Source organism: Enhydra lutris, unplaced genomic scaffold (assembly GCF_002288905.1).
Source record: "Enhydra lutris kenyoni isolate GAN:26980312 unplaced genomic scaffold, ASM228890v2 scaffoldscaffold50, whole genome shotgun sequence".
NCBI classification, from domain to species: domain Eukaryota; kingdom Metazoa; phylum Chordata; class Mammalia; order Carnivora; family Mustelidae; genus Enhydra; species Enhydra lutris.
In genome coordinates this window covers 435,871-452,157 of record NW_019154134.1, presented here as the reverse complement: position 1 = coordinate 452,157, position 16,287 = coordinate 435,871, and the positions used below count along the sequence as shown (strand labels likewise).

Sequence of the window (16,287 nt, the reverse complement as noted above, 5' to 3'; positions counted from 1 at the left end):
GGCCATGTGGAGCCTGCAGAGACTGAACAGCCGAGGATTTTTGGTCCCTTGACAACACCCCTCTCATGACTCTCCCATCCTCCCTCTCCACCAGGAGAGCTTAAAAATATCCTACCTCCACGGCTGGTACCCCAAATTGAATCAGTACTTAACTTATAATGACTGGGAGGAAGGGAGGGTGGCATCTGATCATCAACACGGGACACCCACTGTCCTGGGGCTGTGTGAACTGCCCCTCCTTCCCCGGAAGGAATCAGGAACCCAGAATGACAACAGGAAGGGAAGAGGCTGAAGAGCTGGGCTCTGCAGGAGGGCAGGAAATGACAGTCTCCAAGGTGCCTCGGGAGGGTTGATGGGCAGTCTGCATGGAGCAGGGCTCTGTGCTCAGCTCAGGCTGGAAAAGGGTTAACCAAGTTCTTCACTGCAGGACTTCTTGGAACCTTAAAGATGCTGATGTGCATTGTGAATCTATAAAAAAGGGATGTCTGGTACAGCATTTCCCAAACTTATTTGACCACAGAAACCTTTTATTTTTTGCAGAGAGATTAGTGCATTGCACAATGTAAAAACCTGAGCTTTAACCAATGTGTATATGGAGCCCATAACAGCAAGGGGCCCTGTGCTAAGTGCTGAGGATTCCAGATTACAAAGACAACAAGGTCCCAGATCCCAAGGAGCCATTTGTGGAAGGCAACTGCATAAGGGGACCAGCACGGCAGTGGAAGGTGGTGAGGGTGGGGCGGGGGTGGTGGTGGCCAGTGTGCAAGGCAGCCCTGGAAAGGGAACAGCAGTCAGGGGCAGGTGCTGGAGCTGGAGGAAGCCAGTAGTGAGAGGAAGGTGCTAGAAGAGTATGGTAGGACCCACTAGTGGTTGGCAGGGTTGGGCGGTGGGGAGAGATAGGGAGCAGAGGGGGAAACATGGACAACCCTCTCCCGCCCAATTACTCCCACCTCTCAACTAGCGGAGCTGGGTGGTCTTTCCCATTTGAACAGTTACTAGAGGGTTTGATCCTCAGTCCTTCCCCCACTCCCACCCCTACCACATCTATGCTATTGAACTTGGGCTAACATCCAGAAGCCAGGGAACAGCTATGCACAAATTCAGTAATTGGAGTCATTAGCGTTGACTCAGAAATCATTTTTTCCTAAGTCTCTCTCTTGGAGAAGCTTTTAAGACCTTTCAAATTGGTTAATGGAGAGTTTAGAAATGAGGTTGGAGCCTCAGCTTTCAGCTCCCCCTGCCCAACCCCCAGGTCTCCCCAACATACTCAAGGGCAAGAGTGATGAGATAATCCAATATCTATTTTATTAAACTCTCATCCATTTCTGGCATACCTTTCACAAACAAGGATCTCTAAATCTATACTTCCCTGCTGCAAATCTCCAGGCGCTCAGTCTCCACTTCCTCCCTCACACTGGCCAGATGACAAGAACACTTTCACGTAAATCTACAGTGTAAAAGGTGCAAAAGAGCCCTGGGCTAGGAGTCAGGGGGCCTGGGTCTTCTCCGAGCCTACTGACTCATAAAGCTGTGTAACCATGGGCACCACTCCACCTCCCTGGGCTTCAGTGAGGACCAAGGTTCTTTCTGCCACAAAATGCCCCACATAGGCTCAGCAGGGTAGAAGGGCAGACACCAGTGCCTTTGGTTTACAACTGAGAAAACAGTGTAGTGGGTCAGGTCACTGCTTCAAGTGGACATGGCCCAGACCTGGGTCTTCACACGCTTTCTTCTTTACTGTGCTGGGGCAGGTACTTAAGGTTCTTTGGGAAGTTGAGAAGACAACTGGCCTCTGCTCTGGGGCTCAAGTTGTGGTATCTCTCTGAGAACCCACAGGCTCCCTTCTTTAGGGCTGAAGTGAGAGGATCTGAAAAAGTCAAGCAGATACGGCAAGCATGTAGGCAAGAAACTTGTTCCTTCCAAATCAAAGGTGAAATGGGAGATGATCATGAATCCACAGGGGATGAATAAAAGCAAATATTGGGGCTCATCTTGAGAATGGCCTGATTAAGTGTTCTCTGAGTTTTAGCCATTCATGGAACCACCCTCATGGTTTTTGCCACCTCTCCGGATCTGTGTTCCCCTTTATCCAATTTCACAATGTTTTTCTTTAAATGGATTATTTTTAATATCTGTGAAACCATGGTGTGCTAGTCACATTTTTACATTATTGATTATCCATTTATTAAATATCCAACTAGTAATATAGAAAATATTGAGTACCTAAAATCCTCTCATGAACCACCAGAGGCACATACATCAGATGTTGGCAAAAACTGATATAGTCGGAGCCTGAGGAAACTGAGGCACGGGAGGAAATAGGTAAGGGGTTTACTCAAGGTCATAGGCTAAGGTGAGGTCCAGGGTCTCTGGACCCTTCAGGAGAGTTTTTCACAGGTCACTGAACGAATCCCTTTTGTGCACAGAACCAGAAATCACTGTGGATGTTTCCACTTCTCATCTGGGAGGCTACCAATTGGGGGAAAGGTCAAAGTCATTCATGGGCCATGTACTTGAAATTGCTTGAGACCCTCAGCTCCCACTGGCATGTCTTGGAAAAGGACACTGACACCATTTTTTTTTTCACCAGCCAACCTCTCTGCCCTCCCCCCAACACCAGTGAGAGGCACCAGTGACTAGGTCTTATCTCACCTTAGCCAAAACCCAGTCTGACGAGACTCCTTTCCAAGGGATAGCTGAACGGGGGGAGAGCAATGCTGGGGGCTCCAGGGCTGGCTCTGAGACGCCCACTTCTACAGAGGAGGCCAAGGTTCCCTGTGCTCGAGGCGTGTGGGAGGTGGGAGGCCCCTGCCAGCAGAGTGTTGAAGCTGTGCAGGGAGGGACTGGAGAAGGACTTCAATCCTTTAACTGCCAGGTCGCTGGTCCCCAGGGCTGTGAGGAGAAACGAGAGCAGCTCTTACTCATACTGTGGGTTCCTACTTCAGAGCAAGGACTTCTTCAAGGACTTAGTGGGCTCTAGTGTTGTTAACCCAGGCCAGCCCGAGTGACTCATGAGTGAGCAGGACTCTTAGAGGACTTGAAGGGTAATTCAGGGCAATGAGGCGGTATCTTGGGAGACTGTCTCTCCTGAAAAATTATCAGATTAGCTCCCACTTATTCAATACCTGCTCTGTGCTAGGTTGTGCTGAACCCTCTAGAGTCATCCCATTTAATCCTTACAACCCAGTGAAGGAGGTACCAGTAGTACCCTCACTTTCAGAAGTGAAGAACCTAAGGCTCAAAGACACCAAGTCCAAGTTCAGTGACAGAGCAGTGGTTAAAACTCAGGCGTGTCTATCTCAAAAAGCTATAATCTTACCCGTTACTGAGGCAGGAAATGGCAAGCGGACCAAGCCACCCCCTTCTCTGTCACAGGGTAATCAGCTCATGGGAGAGAATCTGTTGGCTTCGACACGCACCTTTACCTGCTGCCTCCATGGAAAAGAGGGTCTGCAACCTCTCCTGGGCAGGTTCATTGCCCAGAGCCGCGGATTGCTGGTAACATCTCACAGCCTCTCCCAGGTTCCTCTGCACACCAAGGCCCTTCTCAAAGCAAATTCCCAAGTGGTACCTGCTCTGTGAGTCCTAAAGGGGAAGATGGACAGACACAGAGATGTGTACACCCGCAGGAGTGAAGAACTGAAATGCAAAGGCAGGAGGAAGGTGGAGCAGTCAGACAAGCTGGGGCTTCATCTGTGCATGTTCAAGGCCCAGTCTTGGCCCTCTCTGGACCAAGGGATCGCAAGTACAAAAAGCCAGAGGCCTGGAGTTTGCCCAACACAGAGGAACTGGGGATCCTTCTGTCCAGGGAGATTCGAGCCAGAGCAGCATGGCTGCTTCTCTGGCCGAGGCTGGTGCAGAAGGCGGGCAGACACGAGGGCCACAGGGAGCAGCCAGCCTAAGTACGGGGAACCCGGGAGTCAGGTTCCTACTTCAGCTGAAAGAGCCAGGAGCAAGAGAGGAGGCTAAGCTTCCCAAAGGCCCTGCAAGCCTTCTGAACCTCTACTGAGGCCCTGCAAAACATACGGTCCAGAGAATGTTCCCCGTTTGAAAGATTAAAAGGTTCTGAATCCTCTCTTCCCTGACAACTAGGAACAGGTAGGGCTGCAGAGCACAACTTATAGAGGCAGACTGCCTGGGTTCCAATCCCAGCTCCACCAATTACAGTGGAGGAACCTTAGGCAAGTACTCCATGCCTCTGTGCCTCAGTCTCCTCATCTATAAAGTGTGAAATTGTAACAGTACCTACCTTATTGCATTGTTACAAGGATAACATACATTAATACATGAATAATGCTTAGATTACTTAGATTATTATTATTTTCATACCTTTATTTGCCCCCATCATTAATCTTGCCCTCTCTGGTGGAATATTATTGTTATATTCAAGCCCCCAACTTAAAAAAAACAAATTACTCTGTGGATTCCCAACCATGGTCCCATTTCTCTTCTACCTTCTAGTGTCAAATTTCTGGACCGAGTTTCTGTAACATGCGCATCAAAGTCTATGTCATAAATATGGTGGGCTCACGGCCAGCACCGGACACTCTTAAGTCCAAAACTCCTACCCTGCCACACTGCTCAGCACAAGCCTACAGAGACTCAGTTCCTGCTGGAGTGGGTGAGTGTGAGGACTGTGCCCAGCACACTTTGTGCATATCTCCTAGCATGCTGGGTGACTAAAGCAGGCTTGTCCAGCTCATAAGGGATGTGAGGCACCCTCAGCCTAAGAAGGTCCTGGGGCTCTATCAAGGAAGGCAGGCACAGAGGCAGTACTGGTGAGTGACATCGCCTGCCTTTCAATGGCAACGACAGATAACACCAAGTAAAAATAAGAAAGTATTCTCATGCCCAAGAGTTTGATGAAGCTATCATTGTGCTGGCCCAAAAACACAGAGGAGCCCCTCTGCAGGGCAATTCTCATCCAAGGCCATGGCTCACGTTAATCCAGTACTCCTGGTCCTCCAAGAGGCCACACCAAAAAAAGAAAAATCCTGGTCAAGTACACTTGTGGAGTACAGCAAACCAGAGATGCCCTTTTGGTGATCAGCACAGAGAGAAAGCTCTGAGATCTCCTGCATTGAAGACAGCTGGTTGGCTCAGTATTTCCATGTTTTCTCCGGGATTACTTACAAATACCGCCTGGAACTAATACTCCGGAGGATATACTCTGGGTCCTACAGGCTGGGCGGCAATACCTCCCTACATGAGCCACCAACCCCAAACTGCTCCGTGTCTTCTGACTTCCCTGAGCCGCACAGCTCATGAGGATGCACCTTCCTTGTGCACCACTTACCAAGTGCTCGCTCGCACACCTGTTACCTTAGGTACACTGGGCTCCTCACAACTACAACAACAACAACAACAACCACCTTGTGAAGCAGCAGACAGGTGAGGCAGCCTGAGACAAGGGCAACAAGAAGCCACCAGCCTAGTCGTGTGCTGATAAATGTAATCACGGGCTGTCCAGTGAAACCAGCCCTGCTTTGTAGTCCTGAGTCCCTTCTGTATGGCACACACTCCTCCCACAGCTGATTTTAAGGCCTCCCCCAGCAGCTCTTGCAGACTGGTGTAAGCCAGCTCCCGTGTGCCACTAGACCTGCCCAGGGGTCACACAGTAAGTCAGTAACAGTTAAGAGTTGAAACCAGCCCACCCTATGTGTCCCTGTCAACCGTATCCTGTGCATCCTGGAGCTCGGTACCAGTTCCCAAACCCCTCCTTCCTCAGACTCGATCTCCCAACATGGTGGGACGCTGGAGATGTCCTACCCCATTGTTGGCTGCAAGCCAAAAGTATTTCACAGCGTTCTGTTCATCCAGGTGTGGCTCCTTGGTGAAAAGCACCCCGAGGAAAGCTTGAGCCTGTGGCCAGGGAAGAAGGAGAAATGTTATCTTGGTCCCTTCCTGGCCCCACGTGCTCCAGGAGACACCCTGCCTGGGCACTCACCTCTCTCAAGCCCGAGTCAGCAGCCTGCTTCAGCATGGACACTGCCCTCTGCCGCTTAGGTGCCCCCTCGGAGGCCAGGCCTTGCAGCAGACACCTGGCGTAGCGGTACTGAGCCAGCCTGTGGCCCTGGCTGGCAGCCAGCTGGTAGGAAAGGACTGCCTGGGACAAAGGGAGAGACCCCCCCTCCCTAAGTTAGCAGGTACCCTGCAAGCCAGCTTTCCCTTCGAATGAAATTTGTAAAAATTATTTTAATTAAATAGAACTAATCCATACAGATTAGTCAGGAAATACAGATAAACCCAAATTTCAAAATACAGATAAACTGAAAATAGAAACATGAAATCCCAAGAGATTCTGCCTTCTAAAGATCATTCTCAGCTTACCTTTTAGTTCACAGCTTTGCAAATTTCTTCCCCCACACACGTGTATTTATACCTACACACATACACATTCACACACACAGACGTATATAAATGTATGTGTGTATAACAGGGAAAAATAAACAGAGAGACAGAGAACAACATTCACAATTTTGTAACCTATTTTTTCACTTAACAATACACAGAGAATGTCTTTCCCTGCCAGTAAATATAGACCTAGCCCATTATTTTTAAGACCCACATAGATATTATAAACCAATGCACTATGGAAGGAACTTCAAATTGCTTCCCTCTTCTTTTGCTATCATACATAATTCTAAGAAATTCACTCTTGTATAGAACATCTTTGTCTACTTTCCTACTTGTTTAGAATGAATTAATCCATTCCCCAAGGTCAGGTTCTAGGTCCCGACGATACAGCTGCAAAGAAGACCAACAAGGTCCCTGACTCCTTTTGAGTCTAAATTCCTAGAAGTTAGGAGCTTCTTCTTCTCTTGTGGCTGAAAGACAGAAGCTGAACTCTCCCCAAGCCCTGCCCACTGCTCATTTCTGGAGGTCACCTCTCGACAGTGCAACGTGGTGGACAGGCCTAGGACAGAAAGAAGGTCTGGTACCTTGCCCAGGTCCTTGGGGGTGCCTCTGCCATGCTCGTGACACAAACCCACGTTGTATTGTGCTTTGCTGTAGCCGTGGTCTGCTGCTTTCTGGAAGTAAGAAAAGGCTGCCACGTAGTCCCCATTCCTCATGTTCTCTGTGCCTATGAGAAAGCAAAGGGTGGAAATACAGCTTTCTCTGTGAACTTCCCCACATCCTTGGCCAACTCATAGGCTGCTTCCTTGCTTTTTGGTGCTAGACACTTTGCATGTTTCCATCCTCCAAATGTTCCACTGGTTTGCCAAAAACCTCAGTGGCTTCTGTCCTCCTATACAACATCCTCCTCTTGGTGACAGCATCCCAATCTCCCTTTGGGAGGAGACCCTCCCCCTTCTCCCACTCCCCATGCTACCAATCGATGTACTGTGCTCTTCCCCACCAATAAGTCCCTCACTCAGGAATTGGAATCTTAACCTGGTTGAGGCATGAGAGAAACAGCTTTTGAGGGTTTATTCTGAAAGCAGCACTCTGAAGACACTGTCCCTAAGTCACTGCCCCCCTCATTCTTGTTCTTTCTGACACATGGCAAGTCAACAGATCCCAACGGATTCCCTCTGTGCTTAAGCTAGCCAGAGGGGGTTCGAGCTGCTTGTAACCAACTAAATGTAACTGATAACAGCTGATACTGTTAATCCTGCTTTAGGAGGAACTCATCAGAGAGAATACAAGAACTACAAGACAGATGAACTCAGGGATGTCCGACAACCAAGCCCGCGTGCTTTGTTTCACCCAAAGAAACAAAGAAACAAATGAAAAACAGAGACAGGGCTGGGTGCAGTCAAGTCCCCGAGTTCCCATTCAAACCTTTTCCTGAGCTGTCTCTCCTGCCTGGGGTATCTCTCTGCCTCCACTGTCAGGCCTTCCCATCCTGTTTCTCTGGAACCTTCAGACCACACTCAGGCTTTAAAAACTTTTTTGGCATTTACTTAATATACAGGCCTTTTTCTCTGAACTAGACTGTTTCCAGAGTACAAGCCCTGTCTCCTCAATTAGACTGCAAAATCCTGGAGGCAGAAGCAGAAAAAGAATGTAGAAGAAATAACTTTGCATTGGGTGAAAGCTCTATACAAATGCAAAATATGATTATGGCTTATGCTCCCTTTGTGTTCTGCCACACTGCTTAGCATTGCTGAATAAATGAATATATGAATGAAGGAATGGGCAAGAAAATTCTCAGAAGAGACTGTCTGCCCATCAAAATCACAAAAAGCTAATGAGGCAGAAGCCAGGTTCCATTCAGCCCACAGTGAATTAAAGTCACCTCCCTGCTACCTGAAAATTTGCTGTCCAGGATTCACAAAGCCCTCTGTCCTTCAGAAGACTAAAGAGGGCGAAGGATACCACCCTGAGCCCATTCCCCCCACCCCGCTGGCTCCCTGATCCATCTCTCTTCTCTTTCTCTTCTGCCCCCTAACCAAAACCAAGCCACCATGAGGCTTTGCTATGCTATCAGCAACAGCTCCAACCTAGCGTCCTGTTTCCTCTGACATCTCTGCACTCCACGACTGTCCATACAACAACCAGAGAAATCTGAAAAAGTAATTCAGATCATGTGATGGTCCCCCCTCCTGCTCCAGTGTAAAACCTCCATTGGCTTATCTTGCTTCAAAAAACCACACTCCTCTGTGGCTCGGAAGGCCTTGCCTGATCTGGCCCCTCCTTGCTTCTTGACTTCATCTTTTTCTAAACTCCTGGTGATCTCTAAGTCCCAGCCACACTCACCTTTCTTTTGTTCCTTTAACAAGCAAAACTCAATCCTGTCTCAGGACCTTTGTACTTGCTGTTCCCTCTGTTTGGATATCTCTTTCTCTGGATGGAAACAAGACTAGCTTGTTTTGTCAGTCAGGCCTTAGCACAAAGTTCTTCCCATCAATGAGGACTTCCCCAAGTCACTGACACACTCCCCTATTTACCCTTCTGTATAACATTTACCACTACTGGAAATTCTCTTGTTTGCCAACTTATTGTTTTTCTCCCCTGCCTCCACCACTACCTTGATTCACATGTCAGATCCATCAGAGTAAGGACTCTGTCTTATGAATCACTGTATCCTTAAAACCTAAAATAGGGCCTAGCAAAAGGTGAAATTTGTACTGAATGAATCCCAGCTTCTCACCCATCTGCCAATTATCTGAGTCGCCACATTAAAAGGCCTGAAACTTAAGCCAAGTCACCACTGAGAATAGGACAGACATTGGAGGGGCACCTGGAGTCTCCAGATGTGGGTAAAGTGCTCCTGTCTGCGTACTTGAGGGCCTGCTCCAGACCTCAGGAGCTTGTTCTTGCCTAGATGTGTCAGAAAATGCAAGGTATCCTCCAAGATTTCTCTTCTCCTTCTTACACGGTAACAGAATTTTCAGGTAAGCACCTGGTCATTCAGTTACAGACTACATTTCCCAGTCTCCTCTGCAAGTAGGCATGGCCATAAGCCTATACTCTGGACAATGATTTATACAACTTGCAGGTTGCAAAGGAGTGATCCTTTAGCTTTCCCACCTTTCCCCTTCCAGAAAAAAGCCAGAACAGCCAAACTGGACCTTGAGATGGAAGCCAGTTTTAAGAATGACAGAATCAAAAAAAAAAAAAAAAAAAAGAATGACAGAATCAAGAGGATGGGTCCCTGACTTGACTGTGCCACCATGCCAGATTTGGTCTACCTACCTGGGCGAAAATAAATTCTCTCTTGTTTGAAGCACTCCCTACCATAACTCTGTTTGACCAGCCCCAAAGCCTTTCCATTTTCCCATCCACCCGCCTTGAAGCAAGGTCCACCCAGTTACCCAGGAAGTTGAAAGCAATGGAAACGGTGAGCTGGAAGAGCTGGTGAATGGACGTCACAGCCTCCTCGAGGGAAAGAGTTTTTGACTTCTCTTGTTCCTGGGGAAGAAATAAAGACTCACCATGGGATGGTTCGTTGGAACTGCTACCTGCCCAGGGGAATGTTACGAGGATGTGGAGGCCAAATCTGAACAATACCTGCTTTTCTCCAGTGGGCTGAAGCTGGGCTGGCTCTGCCCTGGGTCGAAAGTTACCACTGGTGGGCAGGAAGCTGAGATCACTGGGATCTGCAAGGAAAATGGGTGACACCCAGTCAGGGCAAAGCAGAAAGTGTGGTTTCTCCTTTTCTCTCCCTGTCCCAGTCTCCCCAACCCCTCCAGCCAGCGCCACTACCAGATAACAGATTCATTCCGAAGTGCCCCAGAAAGCAAGTGCCCTACACGAATGACAATCCCCTCATCCGGCATCCGCACCAACAATGGTCTATCTGCCCAACCCCCCCCCAACCCCACCTTTGGCTGATTATAGGAGGTAGAAACATACCTTCCTCACAAGGGCCCTGAGGATCAGATGCCCTCAAGGAGCTGTGTGAAGAGAGGTTCTCGGGCTGAGTGGAGCATTCTTCCTGGCCCAGCCTGGGTTCCCTGGGACCAGTATGCCTGGAAGCTGGGGCATCAGGGCTGGGGAGGATGTGTCTCCGAAGTGCTGGAAAGACCCAATAAGAGCAGTCCCATCAGGAGGGGATCAGCTTGGTCTGCCTGAGCTGGCCTAAGGGTTCCCCAAGGTTTGGGGGAAGAACGTGGAATCTCCTGTCACCTCCTTCACACACCTCGACCTCCCTCCTCCATTTTGTTTGCTGGCTTCTATCTGTAGGGGTCCAGAGGGGCCACCATTCATGCTGATGACCTGCTCTGGGTATAAATCATTCCTCTGCCTAGATTTTTCCAGTAGCATGGAGGCATCTACCTTAGTCACTACTGTAGCCCCAGCACCTAGCACTTTGATGATAATATGGATCTTGATTGTAATCGTAAGAACAAGAACTTAAACTAATACTTTCTGGGTACTTACTATGTGCAAGGCACTGTTCTCTTTGATATGTATTAACTCATTTACTTCTTCCAAGAAACCTATGAGGTAGATTTTTATTATTACCCCATCTTATAGATGACAAAACTGAGGCAAAAGGAAGTTAAAAGTGACTTGTTCAGGGACACAAGACTAGTACGCGACAGCTTGGGGGCTTGAACCCTGGCACTAACTCCAGGGTCTTAACCACTTGGGTTGTACTGCCTGGGTACCATACTACATGATAGCTATTCAATGAAGATTCACTTATTCATGAATGACTAACCAGAGAATGACCCAGCTGGCTCAGGGGTAAGCAGGAAGCCACACCCAGGATCTGAAGTAGCCTGGATCCCTGTGGGGCTCCCTCCATGGAAGGTGAGGGGAGGACATAGGAGGACACTGAAGAGCAGGTGTGGCCCACACCCTGGGCGGATAGAACTTCCTCACATTCCCTTTCCTCTGACTTCAGATAGGAAAGGCAAGGAGCTGCTGATGGCTCTTTTCCTGAGGTGTGTCCAGAGACACTTCCTGGCCCAGAGAAACTCCCAGCCTAGCCCTGCTGTCCCTGGGACTGAGAACTCACAGGAGCGCGGATGCCACAAGGGAGATGAGAGGAAACGGTCCAGGGGACTGCGCCAAGAGCAGCACCCTGCTTGCCGAGGTCCTGCTGGCAGGGACGACTGGAAGTGGATCTGCCTTGCCAGCTGCAGGGCCAGCACAGCCAGAGTGCCCTGGAAAAGACAGCACATCAGGGACCCGGTTCTGCACCAGTCACCTCCTTCAGTCTCACCCTTCAGCTCAAACATCATTTCCTCGAGAAGTCTTTCCAGACTCCCGGCTGAGGCCAACTGATCTCCCAGTGCCCAAACTTCCCCTATAGAGCCCTGGTCACACTGGGGCTTCAACAATCACCTCGACAATTATTTACCTAAGCTCTGTCTCTCCTGTTAGTCTCTAAGCCCCATAAGGGCAGGAATCGTGTGTGTTTTGCTCACCAATGTATCCCCAGAGCCTAAGAGAGTACTAAGATATAGTACTAATAAATATACACATGTATTTATCAAATGCATGATAAGTTAATGAATAAATAAAGCCTAAGCAGGCAAAAGGATAATGTGGTAAGCTGGGGCTTGGCCACAATTATAGTAACAGGTCAGAGTTCCCCATCAGGTTCACTCTCCTTCTGTAGCCAAGTCTTTCCCTCCCTCTGCCCAAGGCACCCCACTAGAGACGCAGTCACAGGTACAGGCCTGCTGAAAGTGTCTCGGTGTCTCTTCTCTGACAGGTCTGTGGAAGACCTAAGTTAGCTCCTAGCCCAGTGACTGCTTGGTTTTCCCCTTCTCTTCCTGTGAACACCCAAATAGTTATTTATTACAACAGGCACTGAGTACACTGGCTGATATAAGTTATAGTCTCTGTCCTCATAGAGTTTACATTTTCACTGAGGGAGAAAGATTTTGAGTACACAGAAATATAAACACAATAACTACAAGTTATGCTAAATGCCAACAAAACAAAACAAATCAGGAGTTTTCACAGAGCATAAGAGGGAGGTCTGAGAAAATAGGGCATCAAAGAAAGCCTCTCTTGGAGGGGTGATGTGTGAACTGAGACCAGAAGGAAGAGAAGGTGCCAGTATGTAATAACAGGGACATGTATCCATGGCAGTGGGGACAGCTTGTACCCAGGCCCTTTCACATGGTCAACAGTGACAGAGCTGAGGGACAGCATCAGGACCCTGGAATCTAGACCCAGTTTCCAAAGGGACTCACTGTGGAATTGCTCTAGGGCTCAGGTCTTCAACAAATTGGGAAAATGCTCTGCTCTCCAGGGTATGCTATGCCCCTAGTCCACAGCTCCACAGAGAGAAGTGGCCTGCCACAGAGACATTCCAGGCTCCATTCTGCTGATAACACCAATTTACAACGAGACAACTGAGGCTCAGGGAAGTCAAGTTACTTGCCCAAAGTATACAGCATGAAAGTGATAGGAATAAGATGTGACAGACACAAAAGTGATGTGTGCAGAACCTAGATGGCAAACATTCTGCCTTGTTGGACCTTGTGTTCGCTACTGAGCACCTGACTTTATAGGTCAGAGTCAACTGACCTATGGGAGAGTCAACAAATATTTTCTTTTTTCTTTTTTTTTTTTAATTTTATTTATTTATTTGGCAGAGAGAGACACAGCAGGGGGAGTGGAAGAGGGAGAAGCATGCTCCCCCATGGAGCAGGGAGCCCAATGCAGGGCTTGATGCGAGGCTCGATGCAGGGCTCGATCCCAGGACCCTGGGATCATGACCTGAGCCAAAGGCAGACGCTTAACAACTGAGCCACCCAGGTGCCCTAACAAATATTTTCTGAGCAATTATCATATACGAGGATCTGTACTAGCATTTCCCTGTCCCTTTCTGTGTACACTCAAATACTTCTTTATTACAACAAGTGCTGTGTACAGTGGCAAAGACAAGTTACAGTCTCTGTCCCCATGGAGCTTACATCTTCATTAAGGGAGAAAGACAAAATTAAAGTACACAGAGAAATAAACAATAAGCTGTAGAGCCTTGTAGCTAAGATCATGAGCTCCAGAATAAATATGGTTTCTTTATTTCATAGCTGTATGACCTTAAGCATGTTACCTAAAGTTTCAGAGCCCGAGTTCCCTTATCTATAAAATGGAGATTATATTTCCTTGCAAGATTTTTGTAAGGATTAAAAATGATAATGCATATATAATATTTCATTAATACATAAAATGTCAGCTATTTAGTATTATTTATTGTAAGCTTCATCAAGGTAAGAATCATATCTACCTTGCTCTCCATTGCATCACTAGTGCCTAACGAAAATGCTTAGAGGTGTTAAACATATTTTTACTGAATGAAAGGAGGAAGAGGGCAGGGAGAAGGGGAGCAGCAATACCTCACCAAATATGCTTCAATGCCATGGGTTACTCAAATTTTGAGTGTGGGAACACTGATGCCCTAGCTCTTGTTTCTAGGCTATATTTCCATGCAGGATCATTCTCATCCACACAGAAAGGCAAGGACAGGACTGGAGAAGGCTTACCCATGATACGGCATCCCACAAGGTGTTTGGGGAAACACGGGAAGACATCCACTGGAAGGCATCCTTCCATCCATGGGACCTTGGGCCCCTGTTTGTGCCTGGGCCTGGACCATGGGGGCCTGACCTAGATGAGGCAAGAAAGACTATCAAGTTCTAGCCCAAGTGGGAGGAGAAGGAGGCCGGAGGAAGAGATGGGTGACAGAATGGGAGTATCTCACCTGTCAAAGCTGGGCCCAGGGACCAGCAGGTTGGAGGAGGAGGCAGCCTGCGGCCCATCTGGGTTAGTGGACTTGGGGGTCACCCCCCGGAGGCCAGGTCCCAGCAGGCGGGGAAGAGCTGTGTAGAACAACAAAAATCAGTCACCTTGACATAAACAGAACTCAGGCAGTGGAGGCCCCACCCCTCTTTCCTCTGTCCGCTTGACAGAGTCACACCCCAGGAACCCAGGAATCACTGGCGGGCTGCCTCTACTGTTCTTAGACAAGGACATACGGGGACTCTTGCTTAGTGCAGTTTCTGAGGTGCCATCCAAAACCAATAAACCAGGATCATTCAGGGCATATTTTGAAAATGCTCCCCAGGTCACTCTGAAATCCTCCCAGGACTGACGATCACTGTCATAATAAAATTACCCGGCAGTTACACACAACCTCGCTCAGTGTTTGAAAGCTCCGTCTCTAAATCCCGCCTCTTTTCGTTCGCTCGGCCTACTCCACCCGCAGTACTTGTCTTTCGGACTCCAAGCCCCGGCTATTTGACTCCTCCCCTTCCAATAGCCCCACCCATTTCCGTGGCTCTGCGCTCCACCCTCTTCCCATGAGCCCCACCTACACCTCGAATTCCGCAGCCCTGACAGGCGGGTGTAGCCCCGCCCACTTAGACTCCGCCTTCCCTCAACTTCAACCCCGCCTGCTAAGGCTTCGGTTCAGTCTTCATGGCCGGTCTTCCTTCTCCAGTTCAGGATCTCAGCTGCCTCAGGACCCGCGGCTCCGACGCCTCTTACCGCGGCCCAAGAGTCCCGGGAGGCGCCACATGCCGTCGCCAACAGCATAGAGAATTCGCAGTCCCAAGACCGAGAGCCGGCCACGGGGCAGTTGCTAGAGGAACCGCTGTGGCGCCCTCCGAATGGCCGAGTCCCGAGGAAGCACTCAGTCAGCCAATTAGAAAGGGGCACAGCCGGAAGGCCGGGCGCTGCGCGAAAGGAAGTGGGGGGGGGGGTGTAGGCGTGTTCAGGGCTGGCGAGGAGGTGAACTGCAGCAAGGACATGGATGTGGGTCCGACCTCCCCCTGGAAGAGGCGTCGCTCGCCGCCCGACCGAGAGCTGGGAGAGCGCGCAGCCGCGGGGCTTCGCAGGTGGCGGACCCGAACCACGTCAGAAACGGGACTGTGGAGAGGCGGGGCTGGGGGTCTCGGTCGCGCAGGTCGGTCGCGCCTGTGCCGGACAACTTTGTAGACACCAGCCCCTCACTGGACGAGTAACCAGGGCCAGTGGCTGAAGGAGAGGAGCTCAAGGGTCTAACGAGAGAAGCTCGTAGTCCGAGCTCTCCAGTCCAAGACCCGCTACTAGAGATGCGGCCCGGACCGAAGGGGTAGGCGATTGAAAAAAGGCATGGTTCTGATTCCGGGGTTCCAGTTGTGGCTCAGGTTTGTGTCACCGTGTAGCCTCCGCACGACCCCTTTTCCTGTCTGGGGCTCAGCCTGCGCCATAATAGGATCTGATGGAGTGATCTCGACTAGTCCTTGCAGGCTCAAGAGGAACCGCGGAAGTTGCTTTCCAAATACCTAAGAGGAGTCTCCCCCACCCCCCACCGCACACACAAACACCTGTTAATCAAAGCCTGCCACAGACCCACCCAGTGTTATCTATGCATTATTCTGTGTGGAAGAGAATGGTTCTGCTTTCACCACACAAATCTATAAAGGAACTCATTCAAATGTAAGATGCTTGGACTTCCACTCTCCTTTCCCCCAGGTACTGGACTTATGGTTGGGTGAAGTCTACACCTGGGGTAACAGCTTACTGGGATCACCTACTTTTAGACCTTAGCACGACAAGACAGTTGTATTTATTCAACAATATTTAAGCCATATGGCAGCCACCATCCTAGAATCTGAGAAGACAGTTAAGTAAAGAGCATTTGTGACCTTCCTGAATACACCATCCCATGTTTTAAGAATGGCCTCTGGAATTCCACAAATGGTTTGAAGCCTAGCTTTCTTACTTCCTAGCTATGTGTTCTTGGGCAGGTTACTTAGGCACTTTAAGCCTCAGGTTCTTCATCTATAAAATAGAAAAAATACCCTCTGAAATTGAAGATTACATAATCCATTTAAAATGTTTAGCATAGGGGCGCCTGGGTGGCTCAGTGGGTTGAGCCTCTGCCTTTGG

The 16,287-nt window shown here is 49.1% G+C and overlaps 1 protein-coding gene across 2 annotated transcripts; it reads right to left on the bottom strand.

Moving 5' to 3' along the window:
* Positions 1 to 1,283: 1,283 nt before the first annotated feature.
* On the bottom strand, positions 1,284 to 15,048 carry LOC111156947 (KIAA0141 ortholog). Of its 2 annotated transcripts, XM_022518118.1 has the most exons (13): positions 14,902 to 15,048; positions 14,117 to 14,234; positions 13,899 to 14,022; positions 11,414 to 11,561; positions 10,303 to 10,464; positions 9,958 to 10,046; positions 9,762 to 9,858; positions 6,942 to 7,084; positions 5,948 to 6,106; positions 5,770 to 5,862; positions 3,420 to 3,585; positions 2,653 to 2,892; positions 1,284 to 1,867 (listed from the first exon to the last, which is right to left on the bottom strand). In XM_022518118.1, exons 1-12 carry the CDS (start codon positions 14,930 to 14,932, stop codon positions 2,654 to 2,656), a joined length of 1,569 nt encoding a protein of 522 aa, XP_022373826.1. In that variant the 5' UTR covers positions 14,933 to 15,048; the 3' UTR covers positions 1,284 to 1,867; position 2,653. The 2 variants fall into 2 exon arrangements, with proteins under 2 accessions (XP_022373826.1, XP_022373827.1); XM_022518119.1 differs by having other exon boundaries at positions 1,284 to 2,892.
* Between the last annotated feature and the right edge of the window lie 1,239 nt (positions 15,049 to 16,287).